The 23,808-nt window shown below is 36.7% G+C and overlaps 2 protein-coding genes across 24 annotated transcripts in view; both read left to right on the top strand.

Annotated features, from left to right (window-relative positions):
- cacna1bb (calcium channel, voltage-dependent, N type, alpha 1B subunit, b) overlaps positions 1–5,402 on the top strand; it is a 99,464-nt gene extending 94,062 nt beyond the window's left edge. For 21 of the 23 annotated variants that reach the window (XM_042747747.1, XM_042747746.1, XM_042747751.1 and 18 more), the window contains 2 exons: positions 1,026–1,246; positions 1,336–3,719. In XM_042747747.1, the coding sequence (XP_042603681.1) occupies positions 1,026–1,246; positions 1,336–1,884 (770 nt within the window). In that variant the 3' untranslated portion in view covers positions 1,885–3,719. Of the gene's footprint in view, positions 1–1,025; positions 1,247–1,335; positions 3,720–5,144 lie in introns of those variants that run through there. The other 2 variants (XM_042747731.1, XM_042747734.1) reach the window with 2 other exon arrangements.
- Positions 5,403–6,230: 828 nt separating this feature from the next.
- The window catches only part of si:ch211-196i2.1 (collagen alpha-1(I) chain), a 68,835-nt gene continuing 51,257 nt past the window's right edge, over positions 6,231–23,808 (top strand). Inside the window, 1 exon segment of the mRNA XM_042747890.1 lies at positions 6,231–6,565. Within this exon segment, the coding sequence (XP_042603824.1) occupies positions 6,445–6,565 (121 nt within the window). The 5' untranslated portion in view covers positions 6,231–6,444.

The following is a 23,808-nucleotide window of genomic DNA, read 5'->3' as shown; positions in this document are numbered from 1 at the left end:
CCTCTCATTCTGTTCTTAGAAACATTGGAACATAAACATGTTTCTCAGCTGGAGTCTGGCTCTGCTGTTAATAGATCAGTCAGCTTTGACTGAGTTGAAACAGAGCAATACATCAGTCCACTGAAAGCTCATTTTAGTTGGGTGTGTTTGTACTCGGATTTCAAACACATACAGACACCCACATACATCTTCCTCTACATGTTTTTTGTTTCTCTGTAGTCAAAGATCACAACAGCACCAAACAGCAGGGCTCACACATGCACACACACAAGTCACCAGCTCTTTTGTGGTGATATATAAGTGCCCTCTGGTATAATAGTGGTTTTGGGTTGGTGTTGGGCAGCAGTGTCTGATGTTTACAGACCAGTTAAATGGCCCCTGTCTATGGATTCATTCATTTATGGGGGAGAATGTAAGCAGAGAAAATGAGAAATGAATCATTAATCATTTAATTTAATTTGAAATTACAAATTTTTAAGTAAACAAACAATCCAAACAAGGAATAAATTAGATTTAATAATATATTAAAATAGAAAATGATTATTTTAATTTGTAATAATATTTTACAATATTACAGTTTTATGTATAATACATGCAACCTTGGTGAGCGTAAAATATTTTTTCCTCCAAAAACATAAAAAATATATTTTTTAGATAATGTAACTTTTGAAAAGTAGATTTTATATGTCATTAAATAGATATAGTAAATGATTTTTATTTAAATTGTTGTAATTTTTTGCACTACTTAAATCACAAAACAACCTCAAAAAGAATGATTGATCTTGAAGTACCTCTCTCTGTCTTCCATTTGTTGGAAAACAGATCCCGCTCATCTGTTTCACTGTCAGTCTCACTTTAACTTTCTCACGCCACTGTTGCTATGTTGGGCTGGTCGCAACCCTCAAACAAACAAGAAATGTTTTAAAAGAGTCACAGAACATCATATTTTAACATATAAAAAATACATTTAGCTGTGAATAGGACATGGCTGATTAATATATGTGATGTATTTTCATATACAACAGCAGATCCAAACACTGAGTCACTGCCTAGGGAACGAGCACGGGAGCGAGACCGCGGCCGTTCTCACGAGAGGAAGCACCATTCATCCTCAGCGGTGGAAAGGAAGCAGCGATACTACTCTTGCGACCGCTACGGCAGCCATGAACAAGGCCACAGCGTGTCCGCCGGGCCCAGCAGATCCACATCGCCAGGAGAACCCTATGACCCAAACAGGCTTAAACAGGTCAGGTGGTTTCCCTCAGTCGCTCTAGCTTCTGCACATTGCTGTGTAGCAATGACTTACTCTTTTCTCTTCTCTGCATTGTGTTTCAGGGAGTTAACACAGCTAAAGGAACTTCAGTCGTTCATACCTCAGGCACCAGCACACCCTGCCGTGGGCGTAGACAGCTCCCACAAACGCCCCTTACCCCTCGGCCTGCTGTTGCCTACAAGACTGCCAACTCCTCTCCGGTCCAGCTTAACACTGCCCAGTCTACAGGGCCCTGCCCCACTCGCCTTAGTCGTGGCCTGTCAGAGCATGATGCCCTACTCAGCGGTAGCACTCACCGCCAATCTCCTGTGCCTGTCACTCGTATCGGCTCTGACCCCAACTTAGGTCCCCTCCAGAAAGACTCGCACTTGTCTGAATCGGACGACTTCCACGATGCCTTGAGCACGTACGGCACGGGCCACTCCCCTAGGACTGCAACCTCCATCGCCCACACTTCATCAGGTGTGGCCCCCACTTCCACGCTGCTCTCGCGCAGCCAGAGCGGAGTCCCCAACGGGTATCACTACTCCCTCGGAGTGAACGCAGCGCCTGGGTCGAGCGGTAGAGCATCTGGAAGCTACCAGGAGACTGAGAGAGATGACTGGTGTTAGCATGATTCAATCTAGCGTGAGTTTTATCATCTTTAACCTAGGAGGAGCAGCCAAGTTTTGGAGGGAAACAAGAGTTCTGTCTGCAGTTTACACTGTTACAACTGTTTACCATCAGCTTGAGCCTATATGGTTTCATAAAGGTGTTCTTCTCTTGTTTACAGACGTCATTGTTACTGTTTACGAAAGTTGTGGCAAGATGGAAAGCGCTTGGAGGTCTTGATAGGTTTCAAACTGAATAGTTTAGCCTCAGGTGGCGCTCCCCACCTCTTTTAATTTTATTAGGGCTGATTCCACAAGGGTCACATGCAGGGAGATGGTCACATCAGCTGTGCCTGTGATCAAGACCTCAGACCTCAGAGAGGAAGACGCCCCAAAACACAAGCTATGGTGGAAACAGTTGTGTGGAAAAAGGGAGACCTTTAGATGTTGAGATTTGAGAGGTTCTTTAGACTCTTTGCACAGGACACAATGACTGAAAAGTTATTTCTAGGGATTTTGGCAGTGTGTCCACCAAAACATTTAGTTTTTTTCTGAATCCAGCATATAATTTCAATTGTTTGCAGTGGGAGCACCACATTTTAGTGTGACGTGGCAGCAAGCGTCTGTTCCAAGCTCAGTGTTTCTGGTTGTTGAGAGTTGAACAGTGTTCATCTTTGGGTAAAATGTAGCATTCGTCACTGTTACTTTTTACCTTGACGGTCCATTTGCATTAGAGGATGGGAGGGACAAATACAACACCAACCAACCATCACATTCTACTTGTACAATGATTGAATAACCATCGTCTGACATCCCCAAATTATAACATTAATATGAAAAAAAAATCATGTTTGTGAGGAACACTTCAATCACCATGGGTCTGCCAGTTAAGCAGCTAAATGCTGCTCCTCCAATAAAGTGCCCACAATGGGGCATTTTCTGAAGAGTTGCTGGCATTTTCAGTGGCAAAAAACTCTTTGGTGGACACACAACCTTAAGGTTTGCGCTGCAGTAATTCTACTTCTTTCTCTAGCATGAGTGAAACAGACGGTCTGCTCCCACCTACTTAAAAAAGGCCAAATTAAACTCACTTTTCTATCAGACTGCAGTAGATTGAATATCTTTTCATAGTGTTCCATTTTGTACCTTGTAAATGATCCAAGTGTATCTGGACATTACATAAGGTCTAACCCTTGTCTTATTCTCGAGGGGTAAGATACCAAGTGCCTAAACTTTTGAGATTTTATTGCCACACTGGTGCGTGATGCATTACGAAGCATTTGGCCTAAAAAAAGGCAATGAACAGATGCTGTACACTGTAGGTTAAATGTCATTGATATATGTTTCTTAGATGTACTTGAGCATGTGTTTGAGGAAAGAGATTGCACAAAACAAAGACTGTAGCGTTGTAAATTTTAGGTGGATGTTGATGATGTTGGTCTTTTCTGAGTGTGTTACTGAAATGATTCAGGGGAAAATACTGTAGATGCTATATTAAAAAGCTAATGCAGTTGAGTTATAGAAGACTGAAAGGTTGTATTTGTTGGTTGCTGTTGATGTCAGTGTTGTTTCCAGAGGGCATATTATGAGCTCATATCTTTCTTTTTCAGTAATTGAGGAAGATGGTGAGAGAGACTGAAGCACTTTGTCGACTTTCTCTTGTATCTTCAGTATTAATCACAAAAGATTCAGTGCAAACTATATTTAATAGAGAATATGTTGTTTTCTTGCAATTACACTCTTAAAAATAAAGGTGCTTCACGATGCCATAGAATAACCTTTTTTGCCTAAATGGTTCCATAAAAAACCTTTAACATCTGAAGAGCCTTTCTGTTTAACAAAAGGTTCTTTGTGGGGAAAGAAGGTTCTTCAGATTATAAAAAGGGTAAGAAAGAGATGGTTCTTTAAAGAACCTTTGACTGAATGGTTCTTTGTTGAACCAAAAATGGTTCCTCTATGGCATCACTGTGAAGAACCTTTTAAGCAACTTTATTTTCAAGAGTGTAGTGAGATATTGTAATGTTTTTGATGAGAGTTAAATCAAAGTTAATTTATTCAGAATATGGATTTTACTCTGATCCTGGCCATGTCTTCAGTTTGTCGACTTCAGTAGGGTCTTTTCTATCTGAAGAGTTTATTACATGGTGGTACTTTTAGGGTGAGCCTGCAGTAGAGCGCAACAGTGGCTGCCTGCGTTTTCAGTGGTCTTGGTTCTGGAAGTGTTTTACCATTCATTGTCTTCATGGGAATTTCAAGCAAAAATGTATTTGAAGCAAAACAGTGTACAAAAATACAACTTGCAGACTTATAGTATAAAGCTAGTGAAACAAAACTAAATAAATGAAACATATCTTACATGATTTTCGTGATTAGCAAATCTCTTTACAGAATTATGAGTGGCACATTAGTTCTTTACCTGGAATTTCTGCTTAAGAATCTCAGCAGTTACGATCTGAAAGTGGCTATGGAGAAAATAAATGGAATTTTTACCAATAGAACTTGACTGTTGCGCTTTATAATATCTAAATGCAGGGAAATGTTGACTGTTGAAGTACAGTGGGGCTATGCAACAAAATGCCACTTTAGGACTGCTCCTCATCCTGTAGCTTTACTTGCACTCCACACAATCTAGCTTTAGCACCAATGGGACCAATTCACCGCTTCACAGAGATCTTTATATACAGTATACAGGATGTGTAGCTCACCTAAAAATGCCAGATTTTAATGCAGATGCATTGCTGATTGTGCTTGATATTGATGTGCCCTCTGAAAGTATAAATTTATTATAATGGTATTTGTAATGGTTGCACTATAGATGGGGAATTGATGTTGTGTTACGCAAGCTGTCACTAAAAGAAAGGTTAATGTAAAGACATTTGATTTCTTTATTTTTTTACAGTATGTGATGTCCTAGTGAACTACAGTACCTTTGGCCACCATTTCTGTTTTGGGATGGAGATGACTTCCCTTAACCTAAACAACACCCTACCTCCCTAAAAAAAAGTAAATAAAAACAGAAAAAAAAAAAAAAAAAGCTGAAAAAACAGAAAAAAATATACACACACACATATATATATATATGCCAGGTGCCAAATTTATTACAGCACTAGTTTGTGTCTGTGTGCTGTATACTTTGTCCAACTGACCTGTGGCTAATCTCTTTGGATGATGTCATGTTTGCATGTTATGATGACATACGTATGTGCATGTAGGAAATTGTATACCTTCATCCATGTTTTTCTATGGGAGTTAATTGGCTGTTGATTTTTTTTTTTTTTTAGAGACAATGTTTGATACACTTAGCCCTGGATTTCTGGGAGAAAATTAGAAGACCCTTCACTTCTCAGTTTGTTGTAAAAGAGATGTTGAAAACAGTGGAGCGATGCACAGAGACGACTGCCTCACTTCTGTGATCTGATGATCGATCTATGATGCCATATATTTCTGCTCATTGACTCTTATCAGTCGTATCATTTCTACCATTTACATTTTGTATGAAAAAGCATCACTGAATTGAGAGATATATGGAAATAAAACTTTGAAAAAAAAAATTTGTTGCCTTAATTTAATCTTTTCTTTTCGATTTTAATTTGTTAATAAAAAATGTTTGTGTCATATACAATGCAAATTACAAAAAATGAATAAATAAATTATACACTGGGCAACTTTTTGAGCAATGTTCGGGAACTTTGGGAAATTTTGCTGTCAACAGCCATTCAGATGAGACACAGGGCCCACAGCCGATCTAAAATATCACAATAGAAATGTGTTACCCATTCTCAACTGGAAAGTGTTGAAGCAACATTACTCAAAAAAGTTGCCAGGCAAAATTGCTCAAAAAGTTGCCCCATGCATCATCAGCCTAATGTCTAAAAATAAACAATTAAATGAATATATTTTAGATTGTTAATATTAATCATTGAATTATTAAATATTAAAATGTTAATAGAATTTTAGTTTTTACTTATTTGCCTGTACATTTTATTTAGCAGACATTTTTTTAATCTAAAGTGACTTATAAATGAAGAATATCACAAGTAATTGCATAATTCTTACATTTCAAGCACAAGTAGAACATATTTGCACTAAAACACTGAATTATGCACTCGTATATACAGTTTATGTATATTATCATATGTAATATAGCCTATATGACAATATATGTTATCTTTATATTATTTAGTGTCGTATTACTATTTTTAAAATGTTAATTTTTTTTATTTGATTATTTGATTATTTAATAATTAGTACTTTGATCCAGCACAGTCCTCCTCAGCCGTTCTCGCGCACTGAGATGTTAATGAGACTTGAGATGCTGCTTCTCATTGGCCTGTGGCGAGGGCGTGGGCGGAGCCCCTCGAGCAAATACTATACGGATGAAGGTGTTTGGCGGCAAGCTCGCGGTGTTCGCAAGGTGAGCACAGTGACGTTGAGGCGCTGCGGTAAAGCGGTCAAACTTAAACGGCAGGCAGGCGTCACTACATTATTAACGTCCTCAGACCGTTCTCTTTAACCTCTAAGCAATTAAAATGCGATGAACAATCACAGTGCCTGTCTTACTGCTTTATAAATTAGGCAGAAATGATGCTCGCGTCAGTACTGTGGACAGCTGTTTTATTTACTCTTGTAAAAGCCACCATCCTGGACAGCGGTCCAACTGAAGCACCAGATGTGGAGAGCGGCTCGGGGATGCTGCTGACAGGTAAGACGTCAAAATGTAATTAATTACTGTAATTATTGTACCTAATAGAGTATTATGTTCGTTTGTTTACACTTCTTGAGAATAGCGCGTTACAAGGTGGCTGACTGGCCATTATTGTTGCTAATTTGAATGTTTAAATATTTTTTTTATTTTGTAAATGGTAGATCCAGTCTAACTTTTGTATTTCATTTTTATGTACATTTTAATTCTAAGATATGATCTTATAATAAGTGATGGAAATTTAAACTTTCTCTCATACATAGGAAATGTTAACTTATTGTCTTGATGTTGAAAGTTCATTTTTGTAAATGTTTTATCAATATGTTTGATGTTCAGTGTTTCCCTCTGGGAGCCGCTGTTGTTTCAAGTTTAACTGTATAGGAGCAGGTTCAGGTACTTCAGAAATTAACTACTTTGACACCCTGCCTGTTTAAATCACACAACTGCTGTTTTTCCAAACATGAGGGCTGAACCAGTGTGAACGCACACACACGTTAAACACTGAACAGTGATTGTATGGAGTCAATATAATATCACATATATACGCAAAAAAATAAAGTTTTGCAAAAGAAAATAAAGTTTTGCAAACAAAAATTAAAGTATTGAGGAAAAAATAATTTTGCTTTTTGCAGACAAAAATAAAGAATTGCAAAACATAAATAATACCGTGCGAAAGCAATGATTTTGCAATACATATTTTCTATGATCATATTTACAATTTTATTTGCAACACTGATTTTATTTTGCGTGTCCGTCTAGTTTGAGCGTGCGCTGCAGTTTTTCCTGTGCGCTTAATTTTTCTGCGCGTCTCGCTTTGTGGCGCTGTTTTGACGTGGGGGTGGAGTCAAGGGGGCAGGGGCGTGTACAACATTCCTCCCTGGAAGGTGACGTCATCGGCCCGAGACGCAGCTCACTGATCCAGGTACTGTCATGATGAGCAGATGCATGCGAGTGGATCGCTTCCTTTTATTCGCTAGCATTAAAACATGCATGGTTTCGTTTTATTAACTTTATTAACAAATGTATAGCCTATGTGTATTAGCAGCGTTTGCTCAAGTTAAAGAAGTTGTTACCATGCACATCTGCTGTTTATTTCTCTCGATGTGCACACTTTTCTAGCATTAAAATGTGTATTGTTTCATTTGGTTAAGTGCATTGTATTAACATTGTTTGTTTAAAATCTCTTAACCTGTGGAGGACGCCAGCGCACAGAAAGCGTTCTTTGTTCACATTAGTTCAGAGTTACTGCTAGTTTTAACGATGCTTTTGGGAAAACGCAGCCCTGAAGAGTTTTGTAAATAAAAGCCTATACTGTAAAAGCCCGACATGCCAATAAAGATTTTTTACTGGAAGTGCACTTTAGAGGTAATTACTCTACAATAACCCTATAATAAGAAATACTAGAATTATAAATGAATAATTCGCTAGTTTCATTTGTAAATGAAAACACTAATTTAACAAAGAACGTTAATTAGGTAAGCAATACACGAATTAAAAGGGGAAATAAGCATAACAATAAATATAAAAATATAGCCCTATTTAATATAATGGTATTATCAATTATTATATACGGTTAGCCTATATGAATAAATGAATGATGCATTTATATAGCGCTTTATAATGTATTGTTGTACACCCAATTCGCTGTACGATCATGTGGAGGGTCTCTCCTCAACCACCAGCAGTGTGCAGCATCCACTTGGATATATTATATATATATAATGATAAAAATAATAAAAGCCTTATATGCACATATATTACATAAAAATACACGATCAACGGACTGAGGGATGGATAAAAATATTTGATCAATCTCTGATAATCTCAGGTTGCTATGGTCACGCGGGTTTGTTTATGCATTAAACTCATGGGAAAAATTAAACCAAAAAGATTCGAGCTTCATTTTTTTTTTTATCTTACAATGACAATCATTTATTAATTTATGCCAGGAGTTATGTAAATGAAAAACGAAGTCGAGATCGATATAAAACTTGAGTCGTAGAAATCTTTAATGATGTACGTTATAGTTTATGAAGTGAATTGCATAATTTTACATTAAAACTAGCAGTAGGCTAACTCTGAACTAATGTGAACAAAGAACGCTTCTGTGCGCTGGCGTCCTCCCACAGGTTAAGAGATCTTAAACAAACACTGTTAATACACATGCAGTTAACCATATGAAACAATACACATTTTAATGCTATAAAAGTGTGTTACTGGCATATAGTTGGCTTGACGTTGGACGTTCGATATTCGCAAATCTAGGGACCGTCTCTAAAGTTACATGCAAAACTACTATACACATATCTAACGTCAATAGCATGCAAGGAGAATGACTAACAGTCATAAAAACAACTGTTAACTGTTTATCCAGGTGTCAACTATAATGCACACCTTTTATATTTTTTGATAATTATTAAAATAAACTGTAAATCAAATGTAAAATATTGCTAATTTTCATTACCGAATGGGCTCAAATTTAAAATATGCCATAATTTGAAGCTCAATAGCATTTGAACAGAATGACTCACTTTCATAAAACATACTGTAAAGTGTTCATCTAGGTGTCAACTATAATGCAAACCATTCATATTTTTTCATAATTATTCAAATAAACTGTAAATCATATGTAAAATATTGCTACTTTTCATTACCGAATGCACTTAAATACAAATTTAAAGCTCAATAGCATTTGAACAGAATTACTCACTTTCATAATGTTAATCTAGGTAGTGTTCATCTTCGTGTCAACTATAATGCACACAGTTCATATTTTTCATAATTATTCAAATAAACTGTAAAACAAACATAAAATATCACTACTTTTCGTTTGAGCTTTAAATTAGTGTTTACGTCCATTTGGTAATGAAAAGTAGCAATATTTTACATATGATTTACATTTTATTTTAATAATTTATCACAAAAAATATAAAAGGTGTGCATTATAGTTGACACCAGGATGAACAGTTAACAGTTGTTTTCATGACTGTTAGTCATTCTCCTTGCATGCTATTGACGTTAGAGAAGTGTATAGTAGTTTCGCATGTAACTTTAGAGACGGTCCCTAGATTTGCGAATATCGAACGTCCAACGTCAAGCCAATTTTATGCCAATAAAAGAGTGCACATCGAGAGAAATAAACAGCAGATGTGCATGGTAACAACTTCTTGAACTTGAGCAAACGCTGCTAATACACATATACATTTGTTAATAAAGTTTATAAAACTAAACCATGCATGTTTTAATGCTAGTGAATAAAAGGAAGCGATCCACTCGCATGCATCTGCTCATCATGACAGTACCTGGATCAGTGAGCTGCGTCTCGGGCCTATGACGTCACTTCCAGGGAGGCATGTTGTACACGCCCCTGCCCCTTGACTCCACCCCCACGTCAAAACAGCCACCCACAAAGCGAGACGCGCAGAAAAATTAAGCGCACAGGAAAAACTGCAGCGCACGCTCAAACTAGACTGACACGCAAAATAAAATCAGTGTTGCAAATAAAATAATAGACATGACCATGGAAAATATGTATTGCAAAATCATTGCTTTCGCGCGGTATCATTTATGTTTTGCAATTCTTTATTTTTGTTTGCAAAAAGCAAAATTATTTTCCTCAATACTTTAATTTTCGTTTGCAAAACTTTATTTTCTTTTGCAAAACTTTATTTTTTTGCGTATATATACGGCATTATTTTGACTCCATATGATTGCTGCATGAAGCACCTCACCCGTTCTTGCTGTTTTGTCCAAACACATGTTTAACAGATTTGTGGCAGATGTGAGGGCAATTAGTTCCAGCAGTCTTGGGAGAAGGTAGAGGATGCCATCATCTCCACAAACAAATGTATATTGGACTGAATTCATTTCTGAATTCTTTAAAATTGGCAATAGGTTCCTTTGCATGTATATGCACAAGCAGATGGATTTGACAAATGATGCTCATGTTAAACCTGATGTTCTTTGACTGCAATTAAATTGTGTTTATGCTTAATTTGTACAATGGGAGCGTGTTTAGTTAAAACTGGCAAACTTGCAATGTCTCCCAGGGTTTTATCAGCAAACATTGCATTGCAAAATAATCAGCTTTTTGCTTTCTCTAGTACCATACTAGCAACTAGATTATTATTTTTTGCCTTGCCCAGATTTTTATAGTATTGCCATCAAAGGATGCAGGATATATTTATATATATTAAAAATAAATTTTATGTTGAATATATGTCAAACAATAGTGCATACAAATGTATGCATGCTCATTACCCTTCTTGTAGCATTTGAAAAGATTGTTTTTCACTTTGATTGTTTTTAGACAAAATAGTATTGATTTTTTTATTTTATTTTAGTATACAATTGTATTTTTAAAATAAATTAATTTCAACATTTAATTGTAATTCTAATCAATACAATGTTAATATCGGTTATTGTCTGAAACAAAACAATTATCGGGTAATTGGTATTGATCAGAAAATGAATTTGTGACCATAAGATTACAAAACAACTATGCATACATGTTATTTAAATATCAGTTCAGGGCTCTAGAGTGTGACCAATTTGGTCGCACATGCGACCTAATTTCTCAATGGTGCGACTAAAAAAAATCAGAGGTCGCACCGGTGCGACCAGCCATTCGAGGGAAAAAAAGTCTCCCTGTGGTTCAACAACAGACACTAGAGCCCTGCATTTCAGCCCGAGCCCGACGGACCCCAACTTTTTTACACCCCTCGAGCCGGGCTTCGGGATAATTTTCACGTCATAGTTTAGACGCGGGCCGGGCCTCCCGCCTGTTTTAGACTTCTCCTTACTTTTATTTTTTAGCATCCATCAATTAGTGATGAAAAAAATTGCTGCTCTGGTGGGTACAACACGAGACCGTGCTACCGCGACTGTCAAGAGCGACTCGACAGTGTTTATTGTCCCGCCAGCAGCAGCGCAGCTGAACAGTTCTCCATGCAAATACACGCAATAGGCTCAACCTTGCCGCAAAGCACCGGGAAAAGTAATTACCATAAATATGACGGGGGAAACAGTAAGGAGATATTTGAATTATTTATTTATAAACTAGTGTTTTCTGAGTCTGTGTCGCAAGGATGAAGTTGCTGATCTTGACTCGCCATCTCATTAGACGCGCCTTTAGAGAGAAGTGCATCTTTACGGATTATGATTATAATGAAAGAGTTTTTTTTTTCGATTTCTTTTATTTCGTTAAGTAATCATTTAAAGCTTTCTATAGATATATTTTTCATGTCTGTGAGGCATGTTTTCACTGAGTTTCGGTTCATTTTTGTACTCCTGTTAAAGATGAGATGCAGAAAGCGCATCGTGTTTGTTTTCTTTATTTTATAAAAGCACAACGTTTTGTTGATATTGTAAGTGCACACACATAAAAGACCCTTTGCAGTTATGAATGATGTATTACTTTTACCTTTATGAGCAAAAATGACGGCGTATCCACTGAAAAAATGCAAGTGATCACACTGGCGTCTCCATGTCCTGAAGCGTCTCCGCACAAACTATTGGATATAGCGCATGTTTATCTGGGTCTAACGTTTAAACATTGTTATATGCTTGAACTCTTTTATATCTATAGATTTTATTTTAGGCAAGTCGTGATGATTTGAGAAGGCTAAATTGATCAAACATGGGCTCACTGTCTAACGCTGGCCGCTTGATCATTACTAAAAAAAAAAAAACTAAAACTTATATTTAACAAACAAAAAAATGCTCCAAACGTTTTTCTAAATTAACTTAAAAAATAAAACGAAATAATCACTTTGCTATTACATACAAAACTGAACTATTTTGATAGCTGAGACAGTAGTAAGCTGTTTAGGGACTGTTTAGCTGTTCAAATCAGACACTAGAGCATCCCTTCATTCAGACACAGTGGAAGAGCTGAAAAGAATCAGTGTAGAGGGGCCAAGTCTGGAAGATTTTGATGCTAGAGAGAGTCTGGCAGCTGGTTTAGCCAAGGGCAAAGATCAAGAAGGCAAAACTACAGGAGTTGGCCATCCGAGGGGCATGTGACTGCAATCGAGGATAGTCCATAAGACAATTGAGCCATGAGATGTTCAGTTTGAATCCCTTAAAACACTTAATTTAGATTTTCTTTTTATTTCTTTTATCTTGAGATGTTTTAAGTTTAAATTTCAGCTCAGTGAAGCACTTTAAGCACCAGCACTTTTTCAGTAATTTACCTTTCTTGTAGAATTGTGCTTCAAATAAAGAACTTTATGTTGACTAGATTGTTAGTTAATCATTTACAAGTCAATATTGCCTATATGGACAGCGATTAAAAAAAAAAAGTGAACTTGTAGAACTGCGGTGTTAAATGCGATGCAGTCGAAAATTTGGGTGCACCTAACTTTTGTGCTGGTGCACCTAAGAAAAAATGTTAGGTGCACCAGTGCAACCAGTGCAAAAAGTTAATCTAGAGCCCTGCGGTTGTTGGCTGAAAAAAGGCTAATTGGTATTAACCAGAAAATTAATTTGTGACAATTTAGACTGCAAAACAACTCTGTATAAATATAATTACACAAATACATATCACATTCATATTTATTATTATTATTGTTAAGAAAAATACAAATCATTAAATATTCATAATGTGTAAATATTTGTTGTTAGTAGATGATCTTTCAGTTTTAGTGTGGCAGAAAGCAAATCTAAATAATTAAAAAAAGTGTTTGTTTTACTGATTAAATAATAGCGGTCATAAACAAGCGATTTTGGTTGATCTCTCATTAAAACTACTCAAGTTCCTTTATACTTTCTCCAAAAGTGTATAAAGCTTGTAAGAGACTCATTAGAGAATTTTGGCTCTAAACAATCTTAACAAACCACAAGGATCTTGTTAGGTACCAAACGTCTGTTTGCTCATGTTTCATCTAACTTGTAAAACCCAGAACCGCGACGCACTCTCCTTGGGATAATTGAGAGACTTTATTAGTTTATCTCTTTTTTTATTATTGTTTTAATCAACCTTCTGTGATCTCAGCAAACCTACAGAAAGGTAGACTTGGCATTAATAGCACAGATTTTACGGTCAGACTGAGAGATGAACAGGTTTATTAAATCCAGCTGAAGAGTGAATGTAATCACTGAGAGTCTGTGTGCTACAGCGTGCCATGAAAAGCCTATTTAAGCTCCACAGGTTCAGACCGAATATTATGTCATGCACACACAATGCTTCTCCAGGTACTGTTGCTTTATAACCAGCACTTGTCTTTGTGAGGTGGACGGCAGGTTATTTAAAAATGTATTGTTAGTTATGATAGTTATGCTCGTGCTCATGCAGGTTCTGTTGTTTTAGCAAAATCAAAACACACCGGGAAATGTGATGAAAATATGATCGCCAATGATTCTGACAGATGACATCATGTGAATGCCGCCTACCATGGAGGTGTGTGAAAAGTGCATGTAAACAAACTTTTCATGGCTTTTCACACGGCACAAACTGCTGCGATGACAAACACGTGCTTGGTGCTGTGATGTCAAGCTTTTGAAAGTGTATCTTCGATTGGGTTGGTCAAAGCTGCTTTTACTGTACTTGAGTTGCTTTGGATCTTTTGACAGATATGATGAATCGCGTTCTTTTGTTTAGTGGTCTCTCATTTTTCCAACCAGATTCATTTGTTTGAGTTGGATGCATGCAGGTTTCTTTGAACTCACAGTTGTGTTGAACCTAAAACAAAAGCATCATGTCACATATTAAAAGCACTTGTTTTTTAACAATACACAATTATCACTGATAATATCCCTTCTGTTCAACCCATAAGGTTATTTGACATCATACAATGTTTTTATGAAAACAATTTTTTATGTATTAGCCCTGTAGGAGATCATATTTGGCTAATGCTCTTGTTTTCCATAAAACACAAGATTATCACATGCTGGATAACAAAAACCAAACATTTGTCTTTTCCATTGTATTTATTATTAAATGCCTTTGAATTCAGGATTGTTGTGACTGAGGATAAAGGAAAATAGGACCATATGTTTCTATATGAATAACATACTAAGTCTAAAAGTCTTGGATGAAGGGTTGTGCTTATTCACTAACCAGAATAGTTTATTAAAGCCTTAGATTAACAGAAATGTTTAATAATATTATTAAGTACATTTTTCTCACATCACATTAAAAAACATTGGTCTCTGTCTTTCGATGAGATACTGTAAGTTTTGCACCATGTGACCACCATATGATTGAATTCAGTGATGTCCTAAAGGGATAGTTCACCAAAAATTAAAATACTGTCCTCATGTGCTGAACCTCATTCTGTTTCCAACCTGTATGTCTGACTCTTCTGTGGAAAACAAAAGAAGATATCTTTAAAAAATGGGGTTTTATCTATATGTGACCCTGGACCACAAAACCAGTCATAAGGGTCAACATCGTCCGAAAGCTAAATAAATAAGCTTTACATTTATGTATGATTTGTTCGGATAGGACAATATTTGGCTGAGATAAAACTATTTGAATATCTGGAATCTGAGGGTGCAAAAAAAATCTAAATATTGAGAAAATTTTGTCCTTGTCATCTTGAGGGGGTTTGACTGGAGGTTGGCACCTTTTACTTCTGAGGCCCCCTTAGTGCCTCCAGGCCAGTGAGATTCGTAATGCACTGTATTACCACTTACTTTACACTCAGTCACATCTGTAATGTAATCGGCAATGTCAGTGTCAGGCAGACAGACAGCTGGAGGCAAAACTATAAATCAAGAAATAGCCTAATCATCAAATCAGGTTCTTTTTTTTTTATGTCCAAATAGCTTTGCAGTGGTCGTGAGATTCAGATGGGATGTCTAGATATAAACATGCCACAAATATGAACATTGAGATTGTAAACAGCGCACAGCTGCCTGTAATGACACATTGTGGGGTGCTTTGTCTCCTCAAATGGCTGTTGATCCAAACAGTGAAGCAGAAACCATGGTAATATTATGTTAGCAAGGAAGAAAAATAATGAGACTACCTGGCATCAGTATGATTTATGCATCTTTGATAATTAGAAAGGGAAAGTTGGTACACTACATTCACTCTCCATTGTTGTCTCTCTTTTTCTTTATGAAAGTAACATTCTCTTTTGATAAACAGACATGAAAGCTTCAATGGCTTCCCGCATCCAGGCTGGAAAAAAAAATCTCAGGCATCCAAGGAAAACACCCGACGTGAGTTAGGAGTAGTGCCTGTCTGCTGGCTGGCTGACAAGAGCAGGCCTGTTGTCGATTTGGACATAATAGTGCTCTTGGCACTCTTTTGCCTGGAGGGAAACCTTAAAACTATCAAGATATTTAAATTTATCTTTAAAAAAAATTCTGAGACTAGAATAGCAGCCCCAACATTGCTGCTTGTGTTCTGCACTGAAACATATGCCAGATGATGTCATGCTGTTCATGGGTACTTAAACACACACTCATGTATTGGACTATTCACCCAACAATACAACCTGTTTCTACTGGCACACACTGGGGAACATTGACCCTTTGGGCACTATGAATGACATCACCACAAGCCAATCTGGGAAAATAAATAACCCGTTGGAACATATGGGCCAAATATGGCACACACATTGCTGTTTAAAGAACCTCTGATTATAATATCGGTCCAGAACCTATGGTGGATTTAATTAACTTGGGTTAACTTATAACTCCAGCTGTTAATGGATTGGTTCGGTTTGGTAAGCTTAGTGCTGTAGTGTGTAGCAGACAGTAATCTTTAGCCTTGACTGACACAATGCTAAGTATAATGTTTGTAGTTGCCTCTAATTATGCTGAGAGATTTTTTTTTTTTTTTTTTAGATTCATGACTAATGGTTGCTGTTTGAATTATGACAAGTAAGACAAATGGCTTCATAGCAAATGATAAAACCATCGTGCTGTCAGCATTTTTTCTTTACTGTCTTTTTTGGTCTCTGCTTGTTTGTGAATTGTGAAATATCTCAAAACTCTCTGCTTGACTGGTCTTGAATAATGACAGGCTTTCTAGTGGAAACTGAGGTCAGCTATGTTCTAAAGTCAAATCGGCTGGTCCTGAAGACATTTGTTGTGAAGAAATTAACCTTTTCTTTTTATTCCTTTTTTCTTTCTTTTCCTGTTTTGCATTTGTATTATTACTATTTTTATTACTATCATTATTATAAAGTCTTAAAGTGATAGTTTACTCAAAAAATGAAAATTCTGTCACTAATTACTCACCTTTATGTCGTTCCAAACCCGTAAGACCTTTATTCATCTTCAGAACACAAATTAAGATATTTTGGTGAAATCTGAGAGCTTTCTGAGCAGCAACAGCAACACAATTGACACAATTAAGGCCAAAAAAAACATTGTTAAAATAGTCCATGTGACATCAGTGGTTCAACCATAATTTTATGAAGCTTTTTGTGCACAAAGAAACAAAAGTAATAACTTTATTCAACAATTTCTGAATGTGCATCGAAGACTGATACGGAAGAGAACAAATTGTTGAATAAAGCTGTTATTTTTGTTTTCCTTGTGCACAAAAAGTATTCTCGTAGCTTCATAAAATGAAGGTTGAACCATTGATGTCACATTATTTTAAAGACGTCCTTAATACCTTTCTGGGCCTTGAATATGGTAGTTCCATTACTGTCTATGCAGAGTCAGAAAGCTATCGGATTTCATCAAAAATATCATAATTTGTCTTGCAAATTATGAACTAAGGTCTTACAGGTTTGGAATGACATGAGTGCGAGTAATTAATGACAGAATTTTCATTATACTGTAGTTTCATTATATACAGGTGCATCTCAATAAATTAGAATGTCGTGGAAAAGTTAATTTCAGTAATTCAACTCAAATTGTGAAGCTCGTGTATTAAATAAATTCAGTGCACACAGACTGAAGTAGTTTAAGTCTTTTGTTATTTTAATTGTGAAGATTTTGGCTCACATTTAACAAAAACCCAGCAATTCACTATCTCAACAAATTAGAATACTTCATAAGACCAATAAAAAAAAACATTTTTAATGAATTGTTGGCCTTCTGGAAAGTATGTTCATTTACTGTACATATACTCAATACTTGGTAGGGGCTCCTTTTGCTTTAATTACTACCTCAATTCGGCGTGGCATGGAGGTGATCAGTTTGTGGCACTGCTGAAGTGGTATGGAAGCCCAGGTTTCTTTTACAGTGGCCTTCAGCTCATCTGAATTTTCTGGTCTCTTGTTTCTCATTTTCCCTTTTGACAATACCCCATATATTCTCTACGGTTTTCAGTTCTGGTGAGTTTGCTGGCCAGTCAAGCACACCAACACCATAGTCATTTAACCAACTTTTGGTGCTTTTGGCAGTGTGGGCAGGTGCCAAATCCTGCTGGAAAACGAAATCAGCATCTTCAAAAAGCTGGTCAGCAGAAGGAAGCATGAAGTGGTCCAAAATTTCTTGGTAAACGGGTGCAGTGACTTTGGTTTTCAAAAAACACAATGGAGCAACACCAGCAGATGACATTGCACCCCAAATCATCACAGACTGTGGAAACTCAACACTGGACTTCAAGCAACTTGGGCTATGAGCTTCTCCACCCTTCCTCCAGACTCTAGGACCTTGGTTTCCAAATGAAATACAAAACTTGCTCTCATCTGAAAAGAGGACTTTGGACCAATGGCAACAGTCCATTTCTTCTTCTCCTTAGCCCAGGTAAGATGCCTCTGACGTTGTCTGTGGTTCAGGAGTGGTTTAACAAGAGGATTACGACAACTGTAGGCAAATTCCTTGGTGGCTCTTGATGCCTTGACCCCAGCCTCAGTCCATCCCTTGTGAAGTTCACTCAAATTCTTGAATCCATTTTGCTTGACAATCCTCATAAGGCTGTGGTTCTCTCGGTTGGTTATGCATCTTTTTCTTCCACACTTTTTCCTTCCACTCAACTTTCTGTTAACATGCTTGGATATAGCACTCTGTGAATAGCCAGCTTCTTTGGCAATGAATGTTTGTGTCTTACCCTCCTTGTGAAGGGTGTCAGTGATTGTCTTCTGGACAACTGTCAGATCAGCAGTCTTCCCCATGATTCTGTGGCCTAGTGAACCAAACTGAGAGACCATTTTGAAGGCTCCTTTGCAGGTGTTTTGAGTTGTTTAGCTGATTGGCATGTCACCATATTCTAATTTGTTGAAATAGTGAATTGTTGGGTTTTTGTTAAATGTGAGCAAAATCATCACAATTAAAAGAACCAAAGACTTAAACTACTTCAGTCTGTGTGCATTGAATTTCACAATTTGAGTTGAATTACTGAATTAAATGAACTTTTCCACTACATTCTTATTAATTGAGATGGACCTGTATATTTCACTATCCCTTTAAAAATGAACCAGTTTGAATGAGAGATTCTTGTCTTTTTTTCTGCTCACAAATGTTGAACTGCTCACACATGAATAAGTCATGAATCAGACTGATTTAGTCCTCAAGTTCTACTCACTGACGCAATAATCCAGGGGGGTTAACTACTCACTTGGACATTATATGTTAACCCTCTGGGGCCTGAGGGTGTTTTGGGGGCCTAGAGAAGTTTTGACATGCCCTGATATTTGTGTTTTTTCAGTTGCTTATAAACACATAAATGGCTAAAGTCTAATAACACTGTAATCAGCACAAACTGGGCTACAATAATATGTGAGCAACATGTATGTACATGATTATGTTTTTGAGAAAGCGACGTTTGTGTTGTTAGTGAAAAACTAAAATTTTGAAGTCACTGAAATAAGGCAATAAAACACCTAGAGAACATTTATTCACAAGACTTTTGAGAACAGATTTTGAAGCCTAGAGTTTTTGCTTCAAAATTATGTGAAAATCATCTTGATTACTCACTCACAGAAAACAGTATATTGATTTACATTTTTAAGACACTTTTTGTGTAGGAAAGGTATATGCGAGAAGGTGTCAACTATCGTGCATAATGCTGTGATTCACACCTGAGAAGAAAACTAATACAAGTAGGATAATAAAAAAAAGACTTACTCATGTTTAGGATTTCTGCTTGATCAAGCCGCTGCATCAATAATCCAAAGGTAATCCAAAGCTTCTTGAGGTGAATTCTTTCTTATTTGTCACAGCAAGTCTTTTCTGCTGTGAATTCAATCTCATTCCTCTCAGCGTGAAGTGCAAAGTAAATGTAAAAAACTTGCTGCTTTGTTTGTTGTTAAGGGGCGTTTACCCGCCGTGACCATTATAATGTCAATAGCGCACTCGGACAAACAAGAACAAACAATTTAAATTCTTTTTGGTGTTATCAGGAGAAGATGCCGCAAAATGCATATTTGCGTTATTCTGCCCCAGGGGGTTAAGGAATAGCCGTACTATAAGTCAAATATGTCCTCATCAGGTGGATAGCTAGATAAACTTGTTTTATTATGCATTTTAACTTTATAATAATTTGATCACTAAATTATGTGTTTCTGTTGTCACACATAGGGATGCACCGGTTGACCGGCCATAAATCGGAACCAGCCGGTTTTTGCTTAAAATACACAATCGGCCGGTTTTTGATATTTTGTCGGCCGATTTTTCCGGAAGTGCGCCTGCGTGCACAGACTATATTGTAATCATTCGCTATCATGTAATTTGTGTGGAAGAGTTACATGTCTGAGGCACAGATAGCAGGAAGTGAACAGCCGCTGGTGTACTGGCGCACAAATAAGAGCCCCTTTCCTGCGCTCGCTGAACCTGTCCGCGCCCTGCACAAGTGGAGATAGTGAAGGGATGTTCAGCTCAACGTCTCGCGTGTTGGATGAGAAACGAAACGGACTAAACTGTGACAAAACTGAAATGCGTTTTTTTTTTTTTTTTTTTTTTTTTTAAAGTAGAACTTGCATACATGTTTGAATAGCCAGAAGTAAACGTCAGTTCTGTATAAGATGATTTTTTTTTTTTTACCTTAAAATTACATTGACTGAATTTGATTTAAAATTCACCTGCTGTAGCACACTGAAAAAAGTGTTTCATTCATCCAATTAAAAATTTTTAAGGTAATGATTCACATCTATATTTTTTTAACTTAAGCCAATAGTTATTTATTTTTCATTGGCTCCAGTAAAAAAAAAAATACAGATGTGAATCATTACCCTATTTTTTTATTTTTTATTTAATTGGACGAATGAAACACTTTGCATCTTAGTTTTATTCGCACCAACATGATTTTAACATTTTGGAATAATTAATTTATATAGCATACTTTTATTTAGTCTCACTGGTAAAGACCTTTTTTATTTAAAACCAAATTTAAAAACTAAAACAAATACTGAATGCTGATTAAGAAAACATCTTCTTGAATGTGTGTTGATTGTGTTGTTGCCCTTTAATTTCACATGGTTACAGTAAATCTTTTCATTTAAGGCCAGTTCTATGTAGTTTCAACCCAATTCAAAAATATAGCTAAATGCTGATGTCTGTACCATCTATGTTTGTATTGAATGTAGGCTACTTACTGTGCAGTCACTGCCGTTAATTTCAGATGGTTACGGTTATTGTTTTCAATAGCCAAAAGCCAGTTTGGCCTATTAAATACCAAATAAACATCTTGTTTATGTATATTTTCCTTTCCTTTCCTTTCCTTTCCTTTCCTTTCCTTTCCTTTCCTTTCCTTTCCTTTCCTTTCCTTTCTTGTTTGTTGCTTAAAGAAAAAAAAAAATCGGAAATCGGTATTGGAATCGGCCAGTTTGCTTGTAAAAAATCGGTATCGGAATCGGCCATGAAAAATCATGATCGTGCATCCCTAGTCACACACTCATAAAATATAATGCCTTCCAAACACACTTTAAATATGTAGCATTTATTACACACAGTGTGCTACAAGACAACAAATACTCCACTAAACAGAAACATATTCAGCCCTTTCATTTCTCTGAAACAGACTCATCCCCAACCAGATAAGCAAGGTGTGATTATTTATTCACAAGGCATTGTAATTCTGAATTTTCATGCAACAAACTGTTTGTTATGACAACCAGCAGGATTAAATTTCCACTAAAATGGGAAATTTGGACTCTAGTCAGGTTGACACCATATTCATATTCATATTCATATTCATTAACGTGATTTATATGTTTGTTAAAGCAGAGTATCTATAAATGACACCTAGACGACTGTCAACGATTAGCTTATGTTATGTCTGTGCCTATATCATACTTTAAAATTTACTAAGGGCATGTGTTATTTCAGTCATAACACCATATTTCACTCTGTTTCATCATGATGTTTTTGTGTGAACATGACGTAAGTGTTTTCAGACTGCGAGTGGTTTGCGGTCTTATATCAGGTTGAGTGTTTTTGATTCTGACCAGTTTAAAGCCTGTCAATGCACAGATGCTGTGGTCAAAAGAGACATTCGCCTACCAGCTGGTCCAGGTTCTTGCTTTTGTTTGGTCTCTGAAGGTCTAACTTGAAGGCTGGTTGTGGTGGGGGGCAGTCTCAGCCCAGCACGGTAAAACCCTGTAAAAATTTTACAAGAGCTTTTTACAAGACACTAAACAGCCATGTTGGAGCAATTTTTGGTGTTGTCTTGCCCTTTAACTGGCCTTTTATGTGATAAGGATGACCCAGATGTCACGGAAATGCTACATTTGTTAAGAACAAAGTGAATTCATTGGAGTTGTAAATGTTATCTTAACCAATGAAGTTCAGTCAGATCCAGAAAGCGGGAACACTGAACTTGAGGTTGCCTCTGTAATTTAATATTTACAGTCTGATTGGAATGTGATTGCATATGATGTAAAATAAAATAACACAGTGATGTTTTGGAATGACATATACAATACTGTATTTCTCTGTTTGTAGATCTCCTTAATCACACTTGAAGGGCCTTGAGATGTTGAAAATTATATACATTTTCCCTAAAGGCTTCTCTATAAATTTATTGGCTATCATTTTGTGTCTTTTTCTATCAATTCGCTCTGCCTCCTAGCTTGCATGTTCACACAAATACGCCATCAGCGGATATGTTTATCTTGGACCCTCCAACATCTTGTGATTATGCTGTATAAAAAAAAAAGTAAAATAGTTCTCTCATCTTTGCTTTAAAATATTCATGAGTATGCCTGCAGATGTATGTTTTCCGAGTAAAATGGATCATATTATTTTTATCAAAAATGAGCATCTCAAAAATTTTCTGAGTCTGTCTGCCAAACCTCAACAAAGGTCTTTTGCTGAGTTACGCAACATAGTTCATGTTAGGATCTGTACTGTTTTCCAAAGCCTCATATAGACGTAGACGGTGAGCTACATAAATATTCCCCAAATTGCTTTTTAGGGGGAAAAAATGATCAGTTTGCTCATGTTCAAAATAGAGGCATGGACTTATCCTCAAAATGATGGATCTCCTCAAAGTATCTGTCAGTCTGTTTGTGTAAGTATAGGCTGATACAAGTGGTTCATGTTAGATCACAAACCCAATCACTTCTATAGGTCTACGAATACAAATGAGATCATGCTGCCAATGTTAATTTATTCTGGAAGATTCCTACAAATAAAACAGCCCTTTATGTGAGATTTTGTGAAAATCTAGCCATCTGATGAATATGCTATTTTTGTGATGTAAACGCTGGCATTCTGTAGTGTTTTCTGTGCTGTGTTTGTGCTGGCATTGTTCAGTCTCTTTCAGACGTGCTCAACGTTTCTGCTCATCTTGTTACAGGCGTCTGTAGCATCAGGGGTCTGCTGCGAGCTTGTGTTCTCTGTTTTTCTCATCTGGTGCAGAACACAGGTTTCAAGCAGTCACCTCCTGACCTACAGATGAACACTGCTCCCCCTCATGGGCTTTCACACTTTCTCACATGCACACAAACACACATGCACAAGTTCATGGTGATTTCAACTTTCACATCCAACTTCATCACAACACAAGCCGAAAGGTGAAACAATTGTCAGTTGTTTCTGTATGTATTGGTATAGTCCCCTAAACAAAATATGTATGATCATTATTTGAATTCAGGTCTAATAGTAATTGGGTGTATTGGAGAATTTTAATATTGGCTATTATTGGTATTGGCCATACTTTCAGTATTAGTGCATCATTGAAAAGTTTTTTAGCCAATAGTTTATAAAAAAAAAATAAAAATAAATAAAAAACATTATTGCATGAATGATTAAATGGTCTGTTTTTCAGTAAGTTTTCTCTTTCAGGTCAGCTGTCAAAGCAACAGTTCTTCGGTCAACCAGCTTCACCACAAAGACCACCTTGGTCAACCAACATTTTTTGCTTGTGAATGGCTTTACTGCATGGCTGTACT

The sequence above is a fragment of the Cyprinus carpio genome, chromosome B21 (genome assembly GCF_018340385.1).
Source record: "Cyprinus carpio isolate SPL01 chromosome B21, ASM1834038v1, whole genome shotgun sequence".
Taxonomy (NCBI): Eukaryota; Metazoa; Chordata; class Actinopteri; order Cypriniformes; family Cyprinidae; genus Cyprinus; species Cyprinus carpio.
The sequence above is the reverse complement of the archived record's forward strand: the minus strand, read 5'-3'. Positions and strand labels throughout refer to the sequence as shown.